The 25,828-nt window shown below is 39.1% G+C and overlaps 1 protein-coding gene across 3 annotated transcripts in view; it reads left to right on the top strand.

Moving 5' to 3' along the window:
• The window catches only part of tanc2a (tetratricopeptide repeat, ankyrin repeat and coiled-coil containing 2a), a 158,011-nt gene that overhangs the window by 124,944 nt on the left and 7,239 nt on the right, over window positions 1–25,828 (top strand). For all 3 annotated transcript variants that reach the window (XM_084114624.1, XM_084114625.1, XM_084114626.1), the window contains 19 exons: window positions 1,573–1,824; window positions 5,573–5,701; window positions 13,783–14,064; window positions 14,891–15,018; window positions 16,506–16,737; window positions 16,820–16,989; window positions 17,082–17,360; window positions 18,125–18,456; window positions 18,613–18,721; window positions 18,908–19,030; window positions 19,330–19,566; window positions 19,673–19,858; window positions 20,658–20,751; window positions 20,842–20,975; window positions 21,071–21,194; window positions 21,372–21,547; window positions 21,725–21,857; window positions 25,061–25,152; window positions 25,477–25,623. In XM_084114624.1, coding sequence (XP_083970750.1) covers window positions 1,573–1,824; window positions 5,573–5,701; window positions 13,783–14,064; window positions 14,891–15,018; window positions 16,506–16,737; window positions 16,820–16,989; window positions 17,082–17,360; window positions 18,125–18,456; window positions 18,613–18,721; window positions 18,908–19,030; window positions 19,330–19,566; window positions 19,673–19,858; window positions 20,658–20,751; window positions 20,842–20,975; window positions 21,071–21,194; window positions 21,372–21,547; window positions 21,725–21,857; window positions 25,061–25,152; window positions 25,477–25,623 — 3,359 coding nt within the window. The remainder of the gene's footprint in view (window positions 1–1,572; window positions 1,825–5,572; window positions 5,702–13,782; window positions 14,065–14,890; window positions 15,019–16,505; window positions 16,738–16,819; window positions 16,990–17,081; window positions 17,361–18,124; window positions 18,457–18,612; window positions 18,722–18,907; window positions 19,031–19,329; window positions 19,567–19,672; window positions 19,859–20,657; window positions 20,752–20,841; window positions 20,976–21,070; window positions 21,195–21,371; window positions 21,548–21,724; window positions 21,858–25,060; window positions 25,153–25,476; window positions 25,624–25,828) is intronic.

Below are 25,828 nucleotides of genomic sequence, written 5' to 3'. Positions count from 1 at the left end.
TTTTACATTCATTTACAGAAATCAGCTGCATGGATGAAAACTGCTGATGTTATCGAATTTTCAGGTGATATTCTCAATTCATTCAGTTAACGGGACGCTCTGAGGTAAAGTGTTCAGACTGCAGACTTAGCAACGATTGTATTTAATTGTACAGTACAATCATAACATAGTACAGACATTATCTTAATTCCATAATGTACTTAAACATAACAATATTGCTGGCCATAAACTGAGAAAATGCGCGTCCGGTGTGCGATACCTCGAGTTGTCCTAGATGCGGCGCGGCGCTGCGCTTCTCGTCCGGTGTGCAACCCCCTTTAGAATGTTACAACTAGATTCTTAGCAACCGGCCACCAATCGCGTGCCTTATATTCACGTTCTTTGGGCAGTCACGGAAACACTGCGCGATGTAGCCTATATAAACAGTCGTTTCTGTGTATGATAGGAAAGATGTCAAACGGCGATGGAAAACGCGACAATTGGAGTGAAGAAGAGACCGTTTCATTCTTACCTTTATAGTTCAAAAAGTACTTGATAAAAAAACTTGATATTACAGTCAGCAATGTATAATATGAGGCTGTGTAATGCTAGAGCCTTTATGTAATGTCGTAGATTTTTCCCTAAACCTAACTATCTGGGTCGTCTCCAATCGACGTTCCCTAATGTCTCCAATCGACGTTTAATATATAGTCTACCTAACTAACTTGCTTCCCTAACTAGCTTTCTTCCTGCGCAGGAATAATCGACAAACAGACTTCAGCAAATGTCCTTTAAATGCTTTAATCACGGCCAGGAGATCTTCCCGAGCAGTTCTCAGGGAATCTCCCAAAAAGCAAGGCCGGAGGATCTCAGACACATTCCATTGAGAATCCCACCAGCTAACACGAGTACAACAGTTTTTATAGAATAGGGAGGTATGGCAAAATGATATGAATTTGATTGGTTCTTCATATGCAAACCCTTCTGTTACTAGGTAAAGCAAACTTTGTTTTAATGATTACTTCATTGTTAATCACAAGGTTCAAATTTAGTCATCTGTCTAGTTTCAATTCCCAAATTTGTTATTTATACACTCACACAACCAAAGTAAAAGGGGTATGGCAACACAACATACAACATTCAAAAACACAGGACAGAACGTTTTAGTACATTGTGTTTCAAAGTGTTATCATGTTAGGCCTAAAAAGAGAAGTAAGGTTAGATGTTAGAAACATGGTTGATTTAATATACAGTTTACTATTTTATCTATTAAAAATCCACCACAGTAACATGTCACATGCTACGTTTGTCCAGTCAGTTGCACTGACACCGCAAATATGCAAGTAAGAGCTTTAACCCGGGGTTTAGGAATGTGCAGTGTGAAACGGCAGCTTTTGAATACCTAGGATTAACTGTTAACCCCGGGTATAGTATTAGCAGTGTGAAACGTGAATAAGATTACCCAGAATTCCATTTATCTGGGGTTTAGTATGTCCCAGGGTTAACTATTTCAAGTGTGAAAAGCCCTATTGATGTACATAAACATAATGACCGCTCAATGTCGGTTTAAAAAATCTCATTGCTTTCTTGCAGCAACGCTCACAAGTTACTCTGAGAATGCTGAGCATGGAGGTAAACACAGCGAAAGCTCACGGGGCAGCCTGAAACTCTGGCAGGCACAGAAGTCAATGGGTACAGACTCCTTTCTTTATCGGGTGGATGAAAACATGGCCGCCTCCACATACAGCCTCAACAAAATCCCAGAGAGGAGCCTGGAACATTCCATCTCTCACTCCGCCCACTCCATCCCCCTCTACCTCATGCCCCGCCCCAATTCTGTGGCTGGTAAGTTTCTGCACCTGTCAAATTTTGGCTAATGTACTGTATGTTCAGAATAGTGTACACACTAGTGCATTGCTTACTGCTTACTTTGCAGTATATACATGTATGCAGGGCCATCCTTTGGGTCCCACCGGGCCCCGCACTTGCGAACTGACCGAGGGGGACAACCACCCTAACCAAACTCTAACAAAAATAGCAATACAAGTTTATTTATATTATTTAACTGTAAGATGGTAGAAACCTCCATATTATGCTGAGCTAGTCAAGACTCAGTCCAGCGTTCAAATCCTGTTAGTTACAAACGCTCATATTCATCTTTCACGACGTGTGAATATTTAGAGTCAGCTCTGTGTGCAGCTCATTCAGCTGAGGGTCTTTGAACACTTCTGTTCATGAATGGTGAACTGCAGAGACAGGAAATATCCCACATAATGCAGACCCTAAAAGTCAACAGGCACGTGTTTCCAATTCCCTCAAAATGTCAAGGTCAGTAAAAGCACATAGTGATTACTGTGAGAGCTATAGACGTGCCCCTCTTTTCAGCTTTATGGGCCATTTGAGCTCTGGAGCGGCTCCTAGCTCCTGATGCCGGCCCGTTACTACAAAGCAAGGACATCTGTGTGAATCTCCTCCAGGTTTTATGAAGGATTTGTCGTTTGTGCTGCTGATTTTGGATCCATATAGTGTCAAACTCAGTAGTTTGAGCCAAAGCTCAGTTCCATGCAATGTAGATTTTTTTTGTTTACTGTTGATTTTTGAAGGTTTGCTAGAAGGAATTTCCCAGATACAGTAAATTAAATAGTTAGAAAATGAAAAGGAACATGTCTAAAATCTGATTAAATAACACATGCTTAATACTTTAATTAATGTGACGAATACAGGTTAACAAATTATATTACATGTCATTCTTTATAATCTTAAAAATTGTATTCTAATATTATTATTGTTGTTGTTATCATCATCATCATCAATTCATTCATTCATTTATCTAATGGCTATGAAGTAGTTCCAGGTTTACATTTCAATACATTTACCACACTCTTTCTGAGCTGTTATAAAGTTTTATATTGATAGAACATCAAAGTGGCATACAAAAGCTATCATAAAAGCACCATAAAACTGGGAGTAAATAATGATAAAACTCAATTAAGTGTGACGTGTATAAGATTTGAGAAGACACAAACCTGCTCCCAGCATGCACCTGAGTGAAGACAGCTGCAGCAGTGAATGACGTGATCTGTTTGTTCATCTATCTTCACATCTGTCTGTTCTTGTACTCTCCTCACCTCACCTCTCTCTCTCTCTCTCTCTCTCTCTCTCTCTCTCTCTCTCTCTCTCTCTCTCTCTCTCTCTCTCTCTCTCTCTCTCTCTCTCTCTCTCTCTCTCTCTCTCCTACCCCTGATTGTATTTCTTACTCATGCATGCTCACCTCTCAAACTTTTCATCTTTCTCATTCTATTCTGTCACACTTTTGATTTCTTTCTCTCCTCAACCCACCCACTCATTCCCTCTCCTGCTCTCGGTGTGAGTCTCAGTCCATCTTTCATCACATCTTCCCCTTTCAAAACCTGTCTGATCTCTGAGTTCAAGATGCATTTGATTATTCTTTCAGACAAAAAGACTTGACATGTTCTCCTGTGTTCACTTCCTGTCACATATTCATACATGCACCCTCATATATGTACATAAAGCACACTATACGAGGAGTTTAAGAGATTAATGTACTGGCATATTCACATGTGGGTGGTTGCCAGGGTTTTGCTAGGGTGTTCTTGGTGGTTTATTACTGGCACAAGTTAAAATAACCCACTGCCAAGTTTTCAAAATATTCTGGCCTCAAGAAATGGCTCAGGATTCTTCCCTTTTAAAGACTAAAGGTGTGGACACTATAAATTTTGCCGGCAAAAAGTCCATTGTTTATTATCAATGGCGTGTCGATGTTTGAAGCACAGCTCACAGAGAAATCAACAGATACAGCGTTCTGTTGGGCAATATTGCAAATCTGTGAGGGGAAATCTTTCACCCGCAAAATTCCTGATCATGTGCATTCCTATTGAAATGACTGGATTTCGCCCGCAAACATTTGCAGAACAATGGTAAATGTGAATGCACCTAAAGTGTTTTTAAGGTTAAAAAAAATTTGCAAGTCTGATCACTTAGAATTATTTAGCATACATTATTGTATGTTTATAATCCATTTTAAAATATTAAGTGAGGAAATGAACAGATCTCCATGTTCAATCAAAGTTTAGAGATGTAGATATGAACATGCTCAGATATTTGGTGTAAAACGCAGACGTGCTTTCTGGACCAGCGCCACGCGGGGCTGTAAAACACCAGTTTAGTGATGAGAGTCAAAGTCATTGTGATGCAGTTCAAGCGGCCGTAAATCCAGCAACACAGTCATGCCAGCCAGACAGTCTGCAGTGCAGATGGAGAGGGTGGGGTTGGGCAAGACAAAAGCTGCTGTCTAAATAGCATTTTTTTTTTTTTTTTACTATGATAACCATAGTTTTAGCCAATATACAGTTAGCGGTGCTGGCTCTAAGTGTCTTAAAGTCCCTATTGTGACATGTACAGTATTCAAAGCTTCTCAAACTGGAAAAAATGTAGGACGGGATTTTGTCCATTGAGAATTGTTAGGATCATTGGATTGTTGTGGTTTGTTATTGCTAAATTGTCAATTTTGATTTCATGCTGACCTTGAGGCCTGTTCAAACCAAGAATGGTACCTATAAATATAACAAGACTAAATTAGTGTCCACACAAAAGGAAGATAACATTGTTTATTGTAAGCATACACTGCAGTTATTTTGACTGCCACTTTAAATGCCCCTTTAAAGTCTGGTGGATTCTGATTGGCTGTAATGGTTTTTATTGTTAATCAGCTTTTAGAATTAGAAGAATTATTATCATCCTTGGTATGATGAACAGGCCTTTATGCTGATGGAGATCCTCCATGGTTTTACATTTTGTAACATTTAATTGTATAGTCTATAAAAAAACGGAAATTATAGCTTTAGAAACTTTGTAAGAGCAGCTTTCCCAGCTTGCTTAAAGTTTCAGTCAGCTCTCAATCACGTTCCTGCTCAAACATGGGTTCTGAGGAGAGTTATATTACTGAACTGTTGATCTATACATGGACACCAACAGGAAGTTGTAATTTGTAAATGTATGTGCCATGGGGCCATGGTTGTTTTTCTGAAATCTGTCTTCAATTAAACAGATTATAGGAGAATGAAAGACTCTCCTTAGTGTGTTGCACCTGGCACCTTACATTGCTGGTGGCCTGTCGTCCTTAGCATCTGTGCTAACCCTGCCACAATAATGTTAGCTGTTGTTAAATAATTAAAAAGCTCTCTCCAGATGCTTTGAGATCAATTCTGTGGCCACCCACAGTGTTCTTAATATTCTCGTGCATCAAGCCGCCATGAACTTTCCTCCTCATTAGCAATGGAAAAAAGGCTCAAAATTCATGCACGCATTCTCATGAAAGCTAATATCCACAAGCTAAGCAAACACAAGCTCTCACACAGTTTGTCAAAGGGTTTGACCCATCTCAAACTACAGATTGGACCATGGTATTACCATGTTTTTTGATATTACTATGAAATACCACTGCATAAAGTGGTTATACAAATATTACTTTAAAAATGTAATCATTTTAAATAACATTGAATATTTTACATGAAGATAATATATAATATAAAAACATTTTAAATAACAGTATTGTTTTCTCCCTCTCTCTCAGCCACCAGTTCAGCTCACCTGGAGGATCTTGCCTATCTGGATGAGCAGAGACAGGCTCCACTGCGCACGTCTTTGCGGATGCCACGTCAGAACTCTGGTTCCAGCCGCTCTGGACAAGCGGACATAAGAGGTGTGTACGTTATTTCTAGATTTTGTGCATATATGTGATCACATGTACCTTTTTCTCTTTGTGTTATCCACAAATTATTGGTGAGGAAATTGGCAAACTTTAAGCAAATGCACTAATTAAAAAGCCATTGCTGTCACAGAAAAAACATGAAAGACAGAATAAAGTTTTTGGGAGATTATGGGAAGTTGTGTGTGGAGTGATGAATGAACATGAGTTGCATGGTGATGCTCGAGTGGTGTCTTTGAAAATCTGCTAAGAAATATAATTACAAATGCATCTCTACCACAGTGAAGCATGGAGGAAAGAGACTGTGCCTTTTTATCTGCTGGTATGTGTGAGATACTTCACTGTGAAAAGTCATTTAATGCTTTGGAGTGCAGGAGAATATTGCAGAATGGCTTGCTTCCCACAATTGAAAAACTGTTATCTAAAGAGGAAGGATCAGATGTTATTTTCACCAAGACAAAGTGGAACAACACTGAGTCTTCTTCCTGTAAAAAACTGTCTGCAAGTTGGGGAAGGCTATTCTGCACTAAGTTACTTTATCTACAGTACTTGTGCAATTCTTGCTAATTTTCCAACCAGCGATTTGTGATTAAAGTGGTCATTAAAGGCTAATAAAAGACCACTAAAAATGTTGCCATTTTTGGCTTGGCCCATTCTTTTTGCCCGTGCGTGTGTATGTGTGTGTGTGTGTGCGCGCGTGTGTGTGCGCGCGCGCGTGTGTGTGCGCGTGTGTGTGTGCGCGTGTGTGCGTGCGCGTGTATGTATGTATGTATGTATGTATGTATGTATATGTGTGTGTGTGTATATGTGTGTGTGTGTATATATAGAGAGAGAATATATTTTCTAGCTCAAATTATCTATCTATAAATTACAGAAACGTCTGTCTGTCTGTGTGTCTGTCTGTCTGTGTGTATGTCTGTTAACCACATATCTCACGAACCGTTAGTCTGATGGATTTCAAATTCGACAGGTGTCTTGCTACGGGCATGAGTAAGTGCAGTCCCAAGTTTGACTTTGTTTGGATGAGAAATGATAATGATATCGTTAAATATATCATTTTTAGAAGGTTGTGGTTTAAAAATAAACATTCTGACATTAGAGGGTTGTATCGGTCAAAGAAGCCCCAAGAAGGTTGTGGTTTAAAAATAAACATTCTGACATAGTCAGCTACACTGTTTACTTCTGAATATTATAGTTTGGTTCCAAATCGTGATAAATTTCTGTTTCAAACTTTCACATAGCATCTTTAGCTTATAATAACATAAAAAATTCAAATCCAGATTTTGATTTTCAAAGATTTATTATAAAAACGGATAATTTTTTCCCAAAAATGCAATAAATTCATGACACTTTTTTTTTTTCAAAATGCAAATAATCCATTGAATCAATATAAAAGTTATTTTTTATCATATTGAAACTGTTGAAATCAGCCATCACTAAGAAATATCTCCAGAACTTTTTTGACGGCGATCAGCTCACAAAAACTGATTATGCACGGGCACTTTGCACTGCTCCCTGAATCAACGCGCTTACCGGTATTCATTTGTCGATGTAAACTGAATCTATATGTCAGCTATGCTGTTTACTTCTGAATATTATATTTCATTCTGGTGCGCTTAACGTTATCGCTACTGTGTAATAGTAGCCTATGCTATTCACCAACTAAACATATCCTTTTCAATGCGTTCACATTCTCTTTCACGGGCATCATTTGTAGTAGCCTATTCACTTTGTGAGTTCACTTTGTGCTTTCTACCATGCACAAATAAAAATGTCACTGAACTTTTGCTGTGTAATTGTAACAATGAGCACTCAAACACACCAAACCAACAATTACTAAAAACACACTTAAGAACTGATTTTGCATGGGCATTTTGCACTAGTATTTAAATGATTTTACAGAAGCTTTTAGATCAACAGTCTATAAAGATTATGAGAAACATAAATCCAGTCAATTGTGTCCAAATGTTGCTGTACATATCACAGTTTCTTTAGAATTCAGCAACTTTCTAGGGGTGTTGCTACACACAACCTTGATTAACATTATGCAGTACAGCCAGGTTCACACTGTACAATTTTGGCCACGATTTGGCTGTCTGAGACCAATTTTGAGAATCCTAAAAGATTCCTGTGATCCTAGGCCAAAATCTGACATCGCTAGTTTGACATGTTCGCTGACAGCTGATTAATGACCATTGCGATCAAATTTGACCTCAGACAAAATTCTGCCAGTGTCAGACGTTTTGACACACAGTCTTGCAGTGTGGCTTCTGCTATGACAACCGTCAAATCAAAAACCAATAGGAGCGTCAAACCTGATGACAATTAATGAGACAACCACAAACCACTACTTGCTCCACACACATCGTCTTCATTTTTTCCATTTTTCTTTTCAAGACAATCCATGATCATAATTAACACTAGTGGTGGACCGATATTGGTTTTTTGATGGCCAATGCCGATATCTTAGAGAGTACGATGGCCGATATAAAGCCGATATTTTTATTATATACTTTATATTTATTTTAATCAATATTTTATAAATTTTAAATAAATTAGAAAACAAATCTTTAAAATAAACATGCTTATACTTTAGATCAGTGATTCTCAACCGGTGGGCCGCGGCCCTCTGGTGGGCCTCGGAGCGTCATCTGGTGGGCCGTGTAGGCAGTGGTAGACTACCCCCAAAATAATTTTTATTTATTTTTTAATTTACAAATCTTGTTCTTTTCTAATTATCTAATTGTTCTTATGAATTTATATGATCAAAAACACTCAAGTCAAGTCAAAATGCATTATCTAAAAGCAAATTTAGGTTTAAATATCACAAAACCAATCATGTCAGATTGAACGTTTGTTCGATCAGACGCAGTAACATTACGTTACTGTTGTATTGTTAATCGTTTTCTGAAAAGAAAAGCAGATGTGGGAGACAGACCTGTGCAGGGAAAAGCTTCGAAGTGTGTTGTGAGAAATTACGACGCTGAATACATTAAATTTGGTTTTATAAGGGCAGGTACTGAGGGAGTCGCACACGGACGAGAAGCGCAGCGCGCGCTGCGTCTACAACTCGAGGTATCGAACACGCGCACTTTCTCAGTTTATGGCCAGCAATATTGTTATGTTTAAGGACATTACGAAATTAAGATGATGTCTGTACTATGTTATGATTGCAATTCAATTTTCAATTACAATTAAATACAATCGTTGCTGAGTCTGCAGTCTGAACACTTTACCTCAGGACGTACATTAACTGAATTAATTGAGAATCTCACCTGAAAATCCGGTCATTTTCGTGGTCATCCACGCAGCTGATTTCTGTAAATTTGAATATAAAACTAAATGTATCTTGCAGCACAGGGTGAAGTCAGTATATAGGCTACATTAATGACGCTTTGATACAAATGTAATGTAGTAAATTTAATATAAAACTATGTAAATGGCGCTCTGTGGCGCGACAGGTTTTTGAACAGAATCTTGAGCCATAGCTGGCGCTGCGGACAGACGCCGCCGGTGTGTGTACACTCATAGAAAATGATGTGTTCGAATTTTAAAGACGTGCCGCTGCGCTTCTCGTCCAGTGCGACCCCCTTAAGCCGAAGGCGCATGTGGAGAAATGTTGTTGAATGTGGATTCAGGTGTTGAATGTGGAGAAATGTTGTCATATGAGGCGCTAAAACCATCAAAGCTGCAGAGACATTTTAAAGAATGCAAAGCTGCAGAGACTGTTTAATATTGTTTTAAACAGTGAAGTTCATATCACTAACTGTATTTGATAAATTACACTTACAGTATAGGCTATGCAAATTGGGGTGAATGAACTTTGTTGAACATTTCGTATCTATACCACGAATTTTATTTTTCCTGCCATTTATACGGCAAACATTTTTTGGCGTGCATATGATACGCAGTTTTCGCGTGCATATGATACGCACTGTATGGCGTGTATTACGCACGCACTCCCCACCCCTAATCCTACGCATATGCACGCAAAAAAACATTTTTGGCCTATAAATGGCACGAGAAATAACATTCGTGTTATAGAGATCGTGTTGCAGCAAATAGAGAGAATCCCCTCTTGTGTGTCTGACCTGTTGTTACAGGTATGTTAGCCTGTTATTGTTACTGGAATGGTTACTGAGTAAACCTGCAAAGTCTTTTTGATACAAGGACAGTTTTCATCTATATAGCTGACTCTGCTACAGTGGCATAACAGATTAACAGCAGAGTATATCATTGTACTTTTAGAATTTTCTGTTATTCTGTGTTCATACTATCATATGTGGAAAGGTGGTCCTCAGAATGTTTTTAAACACTCATTGGTGGGCCATGAGTTGCAAAAGGTTGAGAACCCCTGCTTTAGATGGCAACTTCTTGAATCTGCAATCCTATTACAGTATTTTTCACAAATAAAGTAATTGTTTAAAAATATATGAATATGTGAATAAAAAGGAAGTAAACACTGTAACATTGCACTCAGTAATCTGGTAATATTGTGCGCACTGGTAATCATATTTTTTTCAAATAAAGACAAGGTAACGCTAATTTTACATACAGCACAGTGAAAACGATATGAATATGACACAGTGACACCACTGGATATAGGACAGCATATTTTAAAATGAAGGATTTAAAGTTTTTCGATCGCGTCTCCTGTGAAGCTGATCTTCTGTTTGCATTCACTCACTTCGCACGGACCGACCGTCACTCGCAGTAACACGTTTATGCAGGCTACAAATGCACACTTCACAAGATATCACAGCTGGATTCGATTAAATCTGCAAGGTTTGTGAAATTAAATGTTTATTAGATATTCAGAGATTTGTTTAAATGATGTAGATGCGCATTTGCTGAATGTTGACAGTAAATGAGAAAGTATTTTAGCCTGATTGTTTGCCTTTTCTGTAACAAATAATATAAAAGCAACACTTTACTTTTTCACATACCATTTACTTTCTTTGTTTACCAGTTCTGTCTAACAAAGTATTAGATATGACCAAGCGTGCCACACAAGCCCTGAAAAGTGAAGCCAAAACGTCTCGATCGCCCCCCGGTGACTGGTCCTAGTATAGGTCATAAGCCCCGCCTCCCCGTGTTATTCAACGGAACGTGAGACCAACTAAACAATTAAATTACACTTCAAATATCTTTTTTCCAAAGGTGGTTTCTTTCATTTGCTGTCGTTTTTATCACGCTGATGGTAAGTTCAAGTGTCTGTTTTTAAAATAAATTTGTTTTAGTTAGTTACGTGATGCGGTGGTGTAACGTCATGATTGACAGCTGTGATTGACAGGTTCTTTGAGCGAAGTAGTCACTGAAGCACCAACGGACATTTTTTTTGGGATCTTTGGAGGACTGAGGAGATTGTATTTACTTTAATTTAACAAGCCTCTTGTCGTACTGCAATACATTTTTTAAAAAGTGTGCAGAATATCCACTCTCCCTGAGTGCATTCTGCGAGAGTGAGGGCGGAGCCTTGATTTCGCGTCTTTACTTCCTGCTCACTACTGCGCAGGTCTGGTCCCGAGATCGCTACTGCGCAGACTCAAGTCCCAAGATGTCAGCGCCATATCGGGACACTGGCGGCTTCAGTTCTCACCAATGGAAGAGAGCGAAGGGGCGTCGTCCATATTTTTTTACAGTCTATGGATATGACTGACAGAGATCGTAAACTAATGAAGACGGAGAATGTGAGTGAGCGCTGTGTGATCAGGCGCTGCCGTTCTCTACTCAGGCACTGGTGTTCTCAGCGTCACCCGTCAAAATAAAAGTCCAGAGCGCCGTCAAAATAAAAGTCTCGCTTCCAACACATCGGCCAATCAGAAAAACGTATCGCCCAATGCCGATATTTTAAAAGTGCCAAATATCGGCCGATATATCGGCCTTGGCAATATATCGGTCGACCACTAATTAACACTAGAGATTTTTGTTTGCTAGCCTCCATTTCAGTGTAAATCCTGCTCACAGTCACTGAACGCATCACGGATAGATGATGTAAAACTCCGGACGAGTCTTCTTGCATGTGTCTGTTTTTTTTTACGCGTCTTGATTGTCGTGAAATCTGACATTAATGACAACTGAGATTCTACAGTGTGACATGGCTTACAGCGGGGATCATGTTCATACAGCCTGACAGGCAACAGTTGTAAAAGTCTATTATAAATCATGTGCTTAAGTAACTTCAGGAAAAACAAAAATAGAATTCTATGAAATGGCAGAATGTCCCTTTTAAAAGTAACCTCTATAATGTAATGTTAATTATATTGATGTGCATGTGCACCTTGCGTCTTTCACATCTGCCCTCCAGAACACACAGCATGTGCCATCAAAACCCTCAACACATTCCACAGCTCTTCCGTGGATCACTCCGCCGCCCCCCCTCGTCCTGCTGTTCTTTGTTTCCCCTTTGGACTGCCTTGCCATAATCTGTCTCCTGTCCAGATCGAAGTATTGACTTCCTATTAGCACTAGCGCTGGCTCATCTGTCAGAGCTCAGCCTGCTGTCTAAAGCTCACAGTCAAGGCTCCACACCTCCTAAATCAGCACTGGAGTTCTGGGTTTCCTCTCTGACTCCAACAGCTTGAGTCACAATTCACCAAACAACCTGTTTATTTCAGGATGACTGCACAGGTGATGAAGAAGTGGGGGTGGACTCTATCCGTGTGGTTAGTTATAGTGACATGATGCTCAAACTGTACGTCAGACATAAGGTATCCGAACTTAACTACTGTAGATAGTAATTCTAGCACACTGTAGCTAATGACATAATTTTACCACAATTACAAGCAGGTTCTTTCATGTGTAAGTATAGTACTCTTTCAGAAGACATTAAGAGCCATTTCAACCAGTAATAATGATGCTTAATTGTGGAAAACATCCAGGGAAGTGAAGGCACCCTAGCTGTGCCATGAAAGGAGATTTTAATGTGTGCCACTTAAACGCTATGGGTTAAATTTTTCCTTTCATCTTTTCTTTATTTACAACCTTCCCAGATTTAGTTCTTTATAGTAATTTTACTGCTCGGCTGCCCTGGTTTCTATCTAATTTTTTCTTTGTCTCTCTTTCTATGTTCCAATAGTGTCGTCTAGCATCCAAGCTCAGCACACGTGCTCATAAAGGTCACCTCGCCCTGCGTAACCCCGCCCACCTCCTAATGCTAATGCACAGATAATTAATTCACATGTTATCTGGCTAATTAATAGTGCACATGCAAATGGGGGGATAAATAACCTCATAATATGCTCCATCACACTTGTTGCAGTATAAGCCTATACAATCAGGAAATATTATTGAATGTGAATGTGAATGTGAGTATTATATAGATGAGGATTTTTAAAATGAATGTTAATAATTTATTGCAAGCATATGTGGTGGATTAACATGATGATGAATATAAATTTTGCTATGTGCATGGTGGCAATACATTTGACAAATAATCTATGAGCAAAAGCAACAGTGGTGGGTTCCAGTAAGCATGGCAACTGCTCAGTGACGGCTGCTCTCCTGTTCTTGATGCGTGGAGGCTTAATTCAGATGTATTTTCTGGCGTACATTAATGGGTCAAAGCACCCTTTCGACAACCACTGATTTATGGTGTTTCACACTGCAGCTTCGACTTGCGTAAGCTGCCAGATCTGGCCTTTTTCAGACAAAGCATCTCCCCCTGCTGGTTAAAAATGATTACTGCAATGTGCAGAGCTTTGAATTTGGAAATTACGGCCTGGTTTCACAGACAGGGCTTTGATTAAGCCAGGATTAGGCCTTAGTTCAATTAGGATATTTAAGTAACTTTTATAATTGTGCCTTAGAAAAAAACATTACTGGTGTGAATCTTGAGACAAAACAATGACAGTAACATATTCAGTTATAACAGCTCAAACATGCATTTTAGTCTGGGACTAGGCTTAAACCTTGTCATGAAACTGGGGGAATATTGTGAAACTTCAGCTTTGATGGATAAAATCACTGTAAAAAGAAATGGAAGGAAAAAAATAGGCTTTGGGTGGAATATTGGAAAGTTTTTATGTATAAACCGGTTTAATTTAGTACATTTCCTAATGTTTCCCATGATGCAGTGCGCTTTGCTCCATACCGGCCACCGGACATCGCCCTAAAGCCACTTCTCTTCGAGGTGCCCAGTCTGATGCCTGATACGGTTTTCACCGGTCGAGATTGGCTGTTCCAGGAAGTTGACGTGTGTCTTCGCAGCAGCGAGCCCACCGCCAATCAAGGTGTCGTTATTGCCGGCAACGTGGGCTTTGGCAAAACGGCCATCATCTCTCGCTTGGTTGCTCTCAGCTGCCACGGCATCCACATGAGACAGATCACCTCTGACAGTCCACACGCCTCACCAAAACGTGAGTGGATTCGTTTAAAAGAAAATCGCATCATTGTCTGTTAGATGCTTAAAGCTCTTAAAGGAATATATTCCTATTAAAGAGATAGTTCACCCAAAAATGAAAATTTTGTTATCATTTACTCACCCTCAAGTTGTCCCAAGAAGATATTTTTAAGAATGTTGGGAAGCATACAGTTGACGGTAGCCATTGACTTCCATAATCGAAAAAATAATACTATGGAAGTCAATGGGTGCCGTCAACTGTATGCTTCCCAACATTCTTCAAAATATAAATTTTTCTGTTCAACAGAAGAATGAAACTCGTACAGATTTGGAACAACATGAGAGTGAGTAAATGATTTTTTTTGTGTGTGAACTATCCCTTTAATAAACATCTAACAGACAAACTAGTTTAAGCAACAACAACAACAAAAAAGTGGTCTTTATTTACTGACCATTGTGTTGTGACATCAAACCTGTATGCTGTTAGTTTGTCTGTGAAACAGAAATCAAAAGGAATTACTCCACAGCTTTTCAATCACAACACAACTGTCAAGCTTCAAAACAGGACAAAAAAACAACATTAATTGGTTAAAAGGACTAGTTAATGATACTAGTTAATCTTTGATAATATATTTAAATTATATGAAAATTATATATGTCATATTTATATTAAAATCTATATTGTATATTTATAATATTTCCCTTTATTATTTAATATTTTTTTAATTGTCATATCGCACCGTTTTTATAGTATACTATTTTATTGTATTACTAAGTGCTTTCAAATTCAGCAAAATCCAGCAAAGTGTTCACATCCCATGCATGCCACGTATTTCTCTCAGATGGCGACACACTTCCTTTGAGCCAGCCTCAGTCCGCTCACGGCACTCTGGCCGGTGGGAGCAGCTGTCCTGGGACGCCAGAGATGCGGAGACGCCAGGAGGAGGCGCTCAGAAGACTGGCTTCTCAGGTGCCAACTAATATCAACATAATCAACAGAGCCAGGCATATGACCAGCCTGCCTCTCAATCTCCCTCTCTTCTCTTCTATTGATTTATTATCTCTCTGTGTTCCTGTCTTCCTTTGCCTTTATTAAATTGCTCCTCTCTCTTTCTCTTTCTCTTTCTCTATTCTTTTAAGCACAAAGGTTTATTGCAGTTCTGTTGCCTTATCAAATATTTATATGCACAGAGTCTCCCAGCACAGCCATTAGATATACTCAGAGCTTTGCATTGCTAATGATGACAAGCTTTTGAAACATACACACACACACACACACACACACACACACACACACACACTGCGTGATGAAGTGAATCCAGGGGAGAAGCAGTTTTATAATATTGGAATAAGGCCATCAATGCACTCAAACTACGTCATGTTTTATGCATTCATAAAACTTTGAATCTTTCTCTAGTTTTAAATTAATTGTGTTTTTGAGCTTAAAGCAGTTCCTGCTCTAAATCCCAGAGACTGGAAATGTTTTGTGCTTTTGTGTGCATTTCTTTTTGTCTAAATCTACATTTAGCAGGAGTCTGAGCACCTTTACTCTGTTATATGTATCACTGAGTTGTGTTTGCCATATATAGAGTAGTAGTGCCTGATACTCAATAATGAATACAGTAGTGCTGATATAGCTTTTAAACAATAGTTCAAAAAAGAAGTAACTTACACTACCGTTCAAAAGTTTGGGGTCATCAAGATTTTTAAAAATGTTTTTCAAAGCAGTTTCTTGTTCACCAAGGCTGCATGTATTTGATGACAAATACTGGAAAAAACAGTAATATTCTGAAATATTCTTATTTTTCTATTTCTGTTTATTTTTTTATTTTTAATGTTATAATTTAAAATGTCATTTATTCCTCAGATGTCAAAGCTGAATTTTCAGCATCATTACTCCAGTCTTCAGTGTCACATGGTCCTTCAGAAATCATTCTATGATGATGATTTGCTGCTCAAGAAACATTTATTATTATCAATGTTGAAAACAATTGTGCTGCTTAATATTTTTGTAGAAACCATGATACATTTTTTTTAGGATTATTTTATGAATAGAAAGTTCAAAAGAACAGCATTTATTTGAAATGGAAATCTTTTGTAACAATTTGAGTCTTTTAATGTCACCCTTGATCAGTCTTACTGACCCCAAACTTTTGAATGGTAGTGTACGTTTCACACGCAATATTACAATATTGAAGTTACTTTATTTTTGCTTCACCATTGAAAACAACATTCCAAACGAAGCTGTATGAACCATTGGAATTTTATCCCTGAATGAATCTGTTGTCTTAATTATTCAGTGAAATATCAGCACTTTTGGAACAATGTTTGACCAATCAAATTCAGTGATGGATTTGAGAACTTAATGTTGCTAAGCAAAGGTAAAAACAAGTTCTCAACCCAATTTAAATGTGTGCTTATATTTGTTCTCTCGTGTGCTCCTTCCCTCTACTGTAGGTGGTGGCGTACCATTACTGTCAGGCCGACAACGCGTACACCTGCCTGGTCCCTGAGTTTGTGCATAACGTGGCAGCGTTGTTGTGCAGGGCTCCTCAGATGCAGGCCTACCGAGATCTTCTGCTCCGCCAGCCGCACCTGCAGAGCACACTCAGCCTGCGCTCCTGCGTCCAGGACCCCTTCACCGCTTTCCGCAGGGGTCTGCTGGAACCTCTGGAGATCCTGCAACGAGGTACGTAAATGTGTTCATGCATACTCGCATACTGTTCGTACACGTGCATGCATGTAATATTTAAAACGTGCAATATTTACAGAGAGGAAGATTGCCTGTGAGGAGAATCTCATCATCTTGATTGACGGGTTGAATGAGGCAGAGTTCCATAAACCGGATTATGGAGAAACTATCGTTTCCTTCCTCTGCAAAACCGTTGAGCGTTTCCCTCCTTGGCTCAAACTGGTGGTCACCGTCAGAACAACACTACAGGTCTGCATCTCATCCATCCATAGCAATTATTCTTTCTTTCCATTTATGTTTTTACTTATTTGCTCTGTGCTATTTTTTTCTCTGTATCTAAGGACGTGACTCGTCCGTTGCCGTTCCACCGTATCTCTCTGGATCGTCTGGAGGAGAGTGATGCGATAGACTCGGACCTGCAGGGCTACATCCTGCACCGGCTGCACTCCAGCCAGGAGATTCAGAACAACGTGGCGCTCAACGGCAAGCTGGACAACGCGGCCTTCACCAAACTCAGCGCTCATCTGAAGAGTCTGAGCCGGGGCTCCTACCTCTACCTGAAGCTCACACTGGACCTCATTGAGAAGGGCTACCTCGTGCTCAAAAGCTCCAGCTACAAGGTCACACAGATGCCTCCTTTATTACTAAATACATCATAGGAGTGACACTTCATGCATACAATAAAAAAATACAAATTAAATGAAATAATATAAAGACAGTAAACAAATGACAAAAAAAATTATAGCTTTTCAGTGTTATGTATGTACTATTTTATTTTATTGTAGCTTTTTAGAGTTATGTGGTGATTTTTATTTTATTAAAAAAGGAAAAGAAAGAAAAAAGACAGTTAGGAAAGACAGTAAACAATAAAATTCACAAAAATAATAGCTTTTCAGTGTTATTTTTATTTTATTTATTTTTATTTATATATTATTTTAGCTTTTCAGAGATAAGTGCTTTTCAGTGTTGTTATTTTTATTTATATATTTTTATTTTAGCTTTTCAAAGATATGTGTTTTTATGTTATTTTTATTTTATTTATTTGTATTTATGTATTTTTATTTGAGCTTTTCAGAGATATATGTAGTGTTAGTTTATTCATTTTTATATATTTTTCATGTTTATTTTATTTTATCTTTTTTAGATTTATATGTGTGGTATGATTTTATTTTAGATTTTTTTGTACTGTATGTGGTATGATTTTTTTGTTTTGTTTCATTAGTTTTTCTTTTTCATAAAGTAATAGGGGAATTTAAATCATTTTAGAATTTTGCCATTTAAAAGCATATTTAAAATGCTTTTAAATGGCAACAACTAAAAGCATGAATATGTTCCAGCCTTTTTGTGTAAATTTATTTTAAAAAAAATATCGGTTTGTGTTCAGGTGGTTCCAGTGAATCTGGCTGAGGTCTACCTGTTGCAGCTGAACATGCGTTTCCCAACTCAGTCGTCATTCGAACGCGTTCTTCCACTGCTGAACGTGGCCGTGGCTTCTCTACACCCGTTAACTGACGAGCAGGCCTACTGCGCCGTGAACGCCAGCATGGTGCGTGGAGCCGCCCTGGACTGGGATGATTTCCAGCAGAGGTCTGAACTCCTGTCGCCTTTCCTGGTGAAAAGACGCGATGGAACGCGAATGTTCGTCCACCCCTCGTTCAGAGAGTGGCTCATCTGGAGAGAGGATGGAGAGAAGACCAAGTTCCTCTGCGACCCCAGGTGAGGAGCTCAAGGAGTCAGAATGTGTGTCTTTCATCAAAATGTAATGACTTGATTCCTGTCCCAAATTTTGTCTATGGAAATCCTGTTGCACTCACATTACAGTACTGAAGTAAATTATACCATTCTCTTGTCTCTTTTCCCATGATTCTTTAGGAGTGGCCACACACTGCTTGCTTTCTGGTTTTCACGGCAAGACAGCAAACTTAATCGACAACAGACCCTCGAACTTGGCCACCATATTCTCAAAGCTCACATCTTTAAGGTTAGGCTAACTATAACAACTGCAACGCTTCTGATGTTTGCTAAATTGATACCGTCAATCTGACTAGAGCAGTATATAGTAAATGATTTTGGTCAAGATTTATATTATTAAATTTCTATTATTAAAGAAATGTATTCCCAGTTGTGATGTGTTTTTTTTATTAACACCAATGTCTCTTGGACTCAGGGCCTGAGTAAGAAGGTTGGGGTTTCCTCCTCAGTGCTGCAGGGGTTGTGGGTGTCCTACAGTACGGAAGGGCTCTCTGCAGCTTTGGCTTCACTTAGAAACCTCTACACACCCAACATCAAGGTATAAAAAACAGACAGTCACAGAAAAACTGAAAAAGAGACCTGGAAAAGTCAAGAAAAATCTTTAAAAATCTTGGAAAAGTCATGTATATTTCTACAGTGAATTTATGCTACCATTCACAAGTTTGGGTTCTTTGAAAGAGGTCTCTCAAGTTAGAACATTACATGATAAAAAAAAAAAAGTAAGCTTTAGTAATATTAAAACTTATTTTGTAATATTTTATCAGCAAGAAATTGTACAATGTGAGTACAGTAAAATATGCTGCTTGTTATAACTCATCTCTTCATCTCTTTCTCTAGGTATCTCGGCTGCTGATTATGGGTGGAGCTAATGTGAACTATCGTACAGAGGTGTTGAATAACGCCCCCATCCTGTGTGTGCACGCTCACCTGGGATACCTGGAGACTGTGGCTTTGCTGCTGGAGTTTGGGGCGGATGTGGAGGGTGTTTCAGAGAGCGGGCTCACTCCGCTTGGCTATGCAGCCGCTGCGGGTCACCTACCCATCATCACTGCCCTCTGCAGCAAGAAAGCAAAGGTCAGCTATGGCATGTCTAGATGGAGACTGATAACCAATAGGAACGCAAGTCTGTTTTTCAATTATCAAAGTTTCATCTCCGTTTCTCCTCTCTCTCTCTGTTTAGGTGGATCACCTGGATAAGAACGGTCAGTGTCCACTGGTCCACGCCGCCCTGCGGGGTCATCTGGAGGTGGTGAAGTATCTGGTGCAGTGCGAGTGGAACACAGATGGACAGCCGGCCGGATCCTTCAGCAAGAGCCATGCAGTGCAACAGGCCCTCATAGCAGCCGCCAGTATGGGCTATACAGAGGTAAGAGGTTTTTTTTGGAAAGACATTAATACTTTCATTATTCAGCAATAATGCACTAAACTGTTTAAAATTGACAGTTAATACATTTATAATGTTACAAAAGATTTCTATTTCATGTGAAAGCTGTTTTTTTTTTTACTTTCTATTCATCAAAGTAAAAGTGCATCATGGTTTCCACAAAAATGTTAAGCATTACAACTGTTTTCATCAGCAAATCATCATATTAGAATAATTTCTGAAGTATCATGTGACACTGAAGAGTAATAATGAAGAGTAACTTAAATAATGATGCTGAAAATTCAGCTTTGACATCACAGCAATAAATAACATTTGAAATTACATTAACTTAGGAAACAGTTATTTTAAATTGTATTTAGCTATTATTAAAACATATTCACATTTTCTTATTTATTTTTTTATAAAAATACAAATAGGTGAGTGTATTAATTATACTTAATAGATTTAGCAGTGTTACAGCATTAACCATTTTTAAGCATCTCAGTTAATATATTATATTATTATATATAATATATATATATCATGTTTAACATGTTGTAGCATATGTAGTGCATATATATATATATATATATATATATATATATATATATATATATATATATGCCTCATTGTCTATATATTTGTCTCATTGTCTACCTCATTGTCTTGCCTCATTGTCTATATATATATATATATATATATATATATATATATATATATATATATATATATATATATATACTGTATATACACACTACAGAAACAACAATAACCTTACACATATTTTGGTGTTTATACACAGATTGTATCATACCTGCTTGACCTGCCTGAGAAAGATGAGGAAGAGGAGGAAAGAGCTCAAATAAACAACTTTGACACACTATGGGGTGAAACAGGTACAACACTAGACAACAACCGTTTTGTATTTTGATTTAAAGATGAAGGCACAAACTGCTCACTTAGGAGACTCTCTCTCTATACCTCAGCACTGACAGCAGCAGCGGGTCGGGGGAAGCTGGATGTGTGCCGTCTTTTATTGGAGCAGGGTGCCGCTGTGGCTCAGCCCAACCGCAGGGGCATCGTGCCACTCTTCAGCGCCGTGCGGCAGGGACACTGGCAGGTGGGCACCTCCTACGCCGCAAAGGTCACATTTTTATTTCCTGCATGTTTATTTTACAGATGTTTTAGTCTGAAATGTCTGTGTTGGTTGTGCAGATAGTGGACCTGTTGCTAAATCACGGTGCTGATGTGAACATGGCTGATAAACAGGGCCGAACTCCTCTAATGATGGCTGCGTCTGAGGGACATCTGGCTACGGCGGAGTTCCTGCTGGCTCAAGGTACAGCTGTCCTGCTCATACACTAGATTTGTTTTTGCAGTTAAACAATTTAATTGCAAAATCTATTTTGAAGTCGCCCCAAAAATAGAAGCTGCGATAGTCTTTTTCTTTCCAATTGTGATGTATGTTAAAGGAGGCTGTCAGTCAATCCTCTCTGTTCTTTAACTTATTTCACAGGTGCCTCATTGTCTCTGATGGACAAGGAGGGGCTAACAGCACTTAGCTGGGCGTGTCTTAAAGGCCACCTCCCACTGGTCCGTGCTCTGGTTGAGAGGGGTGCGGCGACGGCCCATGCAGACAAGAGCGGCCGCACTCCGCTGGATCTTGCAGCTTTTTACGGAGACTCAGAAGTGGTTGGTTTTGTCATAGTCAACTAACTTTCAGTAGATCTACTGTATTTAAAAATATAATCTTTGCATCTCCAAAATGGGATGCTAGCGTAAGCTAATGGTTCTAGACAGATATCACGTAGGAGCTGGCAGGAGATATATAGACAATAAACCATAGCTCTGGTCTTGATGTGGTTTCAGGTGCAGTATCTGGTGGATCACGGTGCGATGATCGAGCATGTGGACTACAGCGGCATGCGTCCACTGGATCGTGCGGTCGGCTGCAGGAACACGTCAGTGGTGGTGGCACTGCTCAAGAAGGGCGCCAAGATAGGTAGGCTGGAAGGGGAACAGTTTCTTACAGAAAAAAATGTATGCTAAACTTCGCTCTTGTTTTAAAAGTACAATAACTTTTTTGCTGCGCTAAAAGTAGATAGCCATATGTTGAATTGCTGGTAGATGCACACCAGTTCACACAGTTTGTTTTAATTAATTTGGGGTTGTAGTGCTGCGCTCTGTTCAGCTTGTTAAGTCAGAATCACCAGCCTCCTACTTGGAAAAATCCAATTAAAAAATCCACTTTAAGTTTGACATCCAAGTTGGAAACTCTTGCTGAATTATTTCTGAATAAATCATTTTTGCTCAGTGAGAAAAGAAAACGTGGTTTTCTGGTCATTCTAAAATGCTGGAGCCAAAGCATTGCCTTGACACACTGTTGCATCTGTCGTCGATTGTTAGCAACCATGTAGTCAGAGCACTTGGTCTGCATGCTTTAAACCACAAGAAATGTCTTACATTTAAAATGTCGAAAAAGAGCCACCGCGGCTTTCTCAGTGGCTACAACTTTCATTTCCATTCCTATTTTTGGTATTGGTCTCTTTAACATGGGGGATGGAAATACTGCTTTTTTGTAAAATGCAATTTTTATCTACCATTACTCAGTCTTCAGTGTCACACAATCCTTTAAAAATCATTCTAATATGCTGATCTGGTGCTCCAGAAACATTTCTTATATTTAATGGTGAAAACAGTCAAGCTGCTTCATTATTTTTGTGGAAAGCATGATGGGACTTTGCAACATTATGAATGTCTTTACCTTTACTTTTGATCAGTTTAATGCTTCCTTGCTAAATAAACCTATTAATTCTAAGTAATTACTACTGATTTTGAAGAGTAGTGAATGGTAGTGCACGTCATCTTCTGAGTGTCAGGCAGTGGGAACTGGCCATATATTCAGTAGGAATATTAAGTGAAACGCAGCATAAATTCCAAAGGTTATACCTTGAATAAATGCAAACAGCACATGCATTGAATATCACATGAAATTAGCTTCACATTTAAATGTCTTTCTCCTTCATACCCCTCCCTGTGACCTCAGTCATCCTAGTCTAACCCTCCTTCTCGTGTGCTCTTCACCGAACTACAGAACTCCACTGATCCGCAGCCGATCACGATGGGCTTGTTGCTTTTGCTAATGTTGCTGCTTGCCACGGCTTCTCACGGCTGATCTTCCCTGTTCTTCCTTTCACGTCGCTCTTTCACCCTTAACCACCGACTATCAATCTCTCTCTTTTTCTCTTCTTTGCTTCCTGTTTTCATAAACCTTTGCTCCCTGTCTGATACGGACGCCCCTCCCATGATGCTTCACTCTGCCCTAATAACCTGTCACCCTTTCACTCGTGACCCTTCCCACCTCTTCTCTCCTCGTAACCAGGATGTCAGACACTCCCCACCCGTGCTCGAGGTAAAACGCACACCTTTGTCCCCATCTGCCATTTTTGACTGTGTCCCTCCATCTTGTTACCCGTGTGGTCCCTTCTCCATTGGTCGGTATTGATAGTGTTTTGGATGTCCGAATGTGAACGTTATTTAATCTTCATATCACTATTCTTGTCTACAAAAAGTGGAAAGAGCTGCTGTCAGCCATAAACACGAGTACTGCTACAAAAATCTGATGGAAGACGTGGATTAGTTTTGTTCCTTCCGTCTGCTTGCATGGCTGCATGTAGGAAGAGGTGTTGCATTTTGGCATGATGCTGCAGAATGTTTTGTGATTTTGGGAGGACATGAACACAGAATGCATTCTTGCACTGTTCTGTAACTCTAAAATGTCTATGTAAACATGAATAGTCTATGATAGTCTATGAGCGTTGCATTTTTATGATGCTGTATCAAGTTAAAAGAAGTTAAAAATTAATCTTAAGATACCTGCATTTAGCTCTATTCCGTTCCATTTCTTTCACTGTTGCAATGCTTTTTGCCAGCATCTTGCACCATTAGCATCGCATTTTAAGATGTTACGTCAAGTTAAAAGAAGTTAAAACTCATCTTGAGATGCTGTATAGCGATGCTTTTTGCTGTTTTGCAGCATTTTTCTTTTACTTGCAGGATCACAATTAAAGATGTTGTGACAAGTTATGACATCTCGAGATGTCATTTAGCGATGGACGTCTGTCAATGTTCTGATGCTTTCCGCTTTTTTTGCAGCATCTTGCACCCTTAGCGTCACATTTTAAGATGATGTGTCAAGTTAAAATCTTGTCTCGAAACACCTGCATTTTGTTCTAATCCTTTGTGCTGTTGTATTGTGATGGATGACTTTCAACGTTGCGTGCAGCTGCTTTTCATTAGCGTCGCATTTTAAAATTGCGATGGATGTTTTTGCCCTATGTGGTCATTTTCAGCATCTCGTGTCATGAATGTCACATTTTTAAGGAACTGTAGTTTTAAAAAGCCTGTTGTGATGTTCTATTCTGCAGCGCTGCTGTATTATAATGGACGTCTTTGATTATTGCGCCTTTAGCTTTAGATTTTTAAGATGCTGTAGTAGTTAAAAACGTGTCTCGAGAATTCTCTGAATTCTGTCCTTTGCTGTTGCTTTGCAATTCTATATTGCGTCTAGCTATTTCTGTAAGCAAGAATGCATTCTGTGTGAATAACACCTTCATTTTTTTCCCCCACAGTTGCTCTCAGTTTGGCTTTTTCGGGCTATTTGCCAGTTACTGATCCCGTGCTCATTAGTTTGTCCTCAACTGTGCCTTGCATGAATTGCACTAAATCACTGCCTGCCTGCATACTGCGACTGGCTGCCCATGGCGAAATCTATAGCTCTAATAGACCCCTATCAATCTCTTATTCCCACCCTCCCTCCACTGTACATTCAGTCTAAACCAGTGGAAACACTTGACCTTTGTTCAGGCTGTCCACAGAGAGCTCAAACATGCTGACTGCAAGTTCAGTAGCTGTTGGATTCAAATGTTTTTATTGCCAGTTTAAACCGATTTCAATTTCGGCAAGGTATAAACAGCCAAGCTGCTCGTGATTTGTTTCTTTCTTTTTTGTCTGGCGTGTTGCCATGGCTTTTTGTGATATCCACAAGTTGTTTGTAGACTTTGCCTCCATTCAAGCAAGATATCCTGGCAGCCTGCTCGTTCCTTTGTGTCCCTCAGAGATTAGCAAGCTATTTTGTGCCCAGATGGACTATCAGTCTGTGGTGACTCTTTGCTTTGCGTCTTTTTTATGCTCTATTGCACTTAGGTCCTGCGACATGGGCAATGGCCACATCCAAACCTGATATTATGATTGTTCTGCTGAGCAAACTGATAGAGGAAGGAGATGGATTCTACAAGGTGAGTGGCTTTTGTTTGAATTGCAATCCTGGAATATTCAGCTGAAGAAATGAAGTCTGTACATTTACAAAACTGTGTATAGGAATATGCTGCCAATAATAATGTACGTTGTTGGGTGTAATGCATTAAGTCATTAATTACTGTAATTTAATTACTTTTCCCTTGAAAAGGTAATTTAATTACAGTTACTTCTGATGTAATTCATACATTATTATGTACAATAAATTTCAGAGTTTTGTGTCGTATTGCATTTGTTTTTATGAAAATATATCATAGTCGTATATTATTTCGAAATTGAGAAGTAAAAGTGTCTTGCCAACCCAGAAAGGAAAGGTGAAAGAAGCCGCCCAACGCTACCAGTACGCCCTGAAGAAGTTCCCACGAGAGGGGTTCACAGAGGACCTGAAGACCTTCCGCGAGCTCAAAGTCTCTCTGCTGCTCAACCTCTCCCGCTGCCGGAGGAAAATGAATGTGAGTCCAAAGCTCTCAGATTCATAAAACTCTCTTCCTTCTGTCCCTCTTCACTCATAGCGACGTTATGAGGAAGAATTGAGATTGCCCTGATTACATTAATCTAGTTTGGTCACCTCATGTAAAATGACTCTTTGACCTTGAATTTTTCAGTCATTTTTTCTTAGATATTGATAGTCTGTTTGTTAAGGATACGGTATTAGAG

This window comes from Abramis brama (assembly GCF_963993115.1).
Source record: "Abramis brama genome assembly, chromosome: 1".
Lineage (NCBI taxonomy): Eukaryota > Metazoa > Chordata > Actinopteri > Cypriniformes > Leuciscidae > Abramis > Abramis brama.
The sequence above is the reverse complement of the archived record's forward strand: the minus strand, read 5'-3'. Positions and strand labels throughout refer to the sequence as shown.